This window comes from Bison bison, unplaced genomic scaffold, assembly GCF_000754665.1.
Source record: "Bison bison bison isolate TAMUID 2011002044 unplaced genomic scaffold, Bison_UMD1.0 scf7180017864034, whole genome shotgun sequence".
NCBI classification, from domain to species: Eukaryota; Metazoa; Chordata; class Mammalia; order Artiodactyla; family Bovidae; genus Bison; species Bison bison.
Genome location: NW_011494606.1, coordinates 6,462,735 through 6,464,536, shown reverse-complemented (window position 1 = coordinate 6,464,536; position 1,802 = coordinate 6,462,735). Strand labels below are relative to the sequence as shown.

At 48.2% G+C, this 1,802-nt stretch overlaps 1 protein-coding gene across 5 annotated transcripts in view; it reads left to right on the top strand.

Annotated features, from left to right (window-relative positions):
- The first annotated feature begins 870 nt into the window (after positions 1–870).
- The window catches only part of SLC24A1 (solute carrier family 24 (sodium/potassium/calcium exchanger), member 1), a 31,592-nt gene continuing 30,660 nt past the window's right edge, over positions 871–1,802 (top strand). For 4 of the 5 annotated variants that reach the window (XM_010834549.1, XM_010834547.1, XM_010834548.1 and 1 more), the window contains exon 1: positions 871–1,800. In XM_010834549.1, coding sequence (XP_010832851.1) covers positions 871–1,800 — 930 coding nt within the window. The other variant, XM_010834545.1, reaches the window with a different exon arrangement.

Genomic DNA, 1,802 nt, shown 5'->3' with positions numbered 1-1,802 from the left:
CCCAGATCCTTAGTTTCTCTTTTCCAGATGTCCTTTCAGAGATAATATTTGCATAATCAAAGTATATGTTAGCATGCCCATTTTACAGATGAGGTGCTGAGGTTCAGCCTGTCCAGGGTGACGCAGCTAGTAAGCAGCAGGTCTGGGAACCCAATCTTTGACTCTATTCCCCATATTCCTCCCATGACACCACGCTGTCTGGGAAGCTTTATGACATTGACTTTTAGGCTTTGTCCCCTCTGAATGATGGTGGAATCATTTTAAGTCAGTCCAGTAAAAACACATAGAGCCTCGATGTCTCTGGAACTGCTTTCCATTACTGTCTCTCTCTGTCTAAAGCTTAAAATTACATCTCCTTACTTCCTTTTTGCCTTTGATAAATTAAGATCTGTGGCCTGGGGCACCAGCTACAGATGACTGAGCTCTCAGCAACTCTGGCTGGACCTGAAAAGTGTGGGCAGACCTTTTGCAAGGATCCCAAGGAGGGCTGTAGACCCAGCTTAGGAACCTGGGCTGCTGGCGTGCCTACACAGCATGAGGACCTCGAGATGCTCTTTTTCCCATGAGGAAGCATTGTCTCCTGGAACAGAGGATAGTTTTTTTTTTTTTTCTTCCCAGCAGAAACAATTACTTTCACAACAAAGGCTCCTGTGTGAATAGTCTCTCTTCCAGATGAGGGTTTGGTGGATCCCAGCTGTCCTTTTAGGAGCAAATAACCTTGTCTTTTTTTTTCTTTCTAGGTTTGTGGTTACCCCCTGGCTGGACTTCATGGAGGAATCTTCCCTGATATCTAATCTGAATCCCAGAGCATCCCCCATTTTTCTGTGGACAAAATGAGAGGCCTTCTATAGCCAGGGATAACTGGCCATCATGGGGAAACTGATCAGGATGGGGGCACAGGAGAGGCGGTCACTCTGGCCAAAGCGACTTCATTGGAGTCGCCCCCTCTTCCTATTGGGAATGTTGATCATAGGTTCCACCTACCAGTACCTGACAAGCCCTCAGGGCCTCCCCACACTGTGGGCAGCAGTCTCTTCCCAACACCCTGTAAAAGTAGCCAGCCGGGACCTTTCCAACAAGGAGATGATGATGGTGAGCAGTGAGACTTCAAAATCTAGCTCTGAAATGGAGGTTGAGGCATGGGCACCGGAAGCCACAGCAGGCAGAGATGGAACACCACCTGGCATAGCCAGGAAGAACACCCCCAGTACACCTAGAGGAACTGCCAGCATCACTCCAGCGATACCCAATAACTACAGCCCAACACCAACAGGCACAGGAAAAGTTAAGGAAGACACCTCAGCCACACCCAGTGGAGTACTGAATCACTACACTCAAAGCAGACCAATGGTAAATAGTTATACCCGCTTGACAGCCAGGGGAGAAGTAAAGAGCTCCCGCCCAACTCAATCCAGGGGAAAGGAGGAGAAATACTCCCCATCCCCACTTGGTAGAATGGTAAACAGTTATGCCCCATCCACACTCATGACAATGCCAAGGAGCCATGGCATCACCCCCAGAACAACAGTGAAAGACAGAGAAATTATGGCAACCAAGAAAATGTTGGCGACCAACCCATCCAAGAGACTAGTGGAGAAAACCACCCCAACTCCTCTCAAGGGAATAACTGATAACACCCCAACCTTCCTGTTAAGTGACTTAGAAACAGACACCTTGACTTCTCCAAGAAATGTGGTAGAAAAGAAGACCCTAACTACCCCCAGAAGAGTGGACAGTAATAGCTCAACCAACCACCAGGGGTTGGTGGGGAAAAACAATCTGACAACACCCCAAGGAATGGT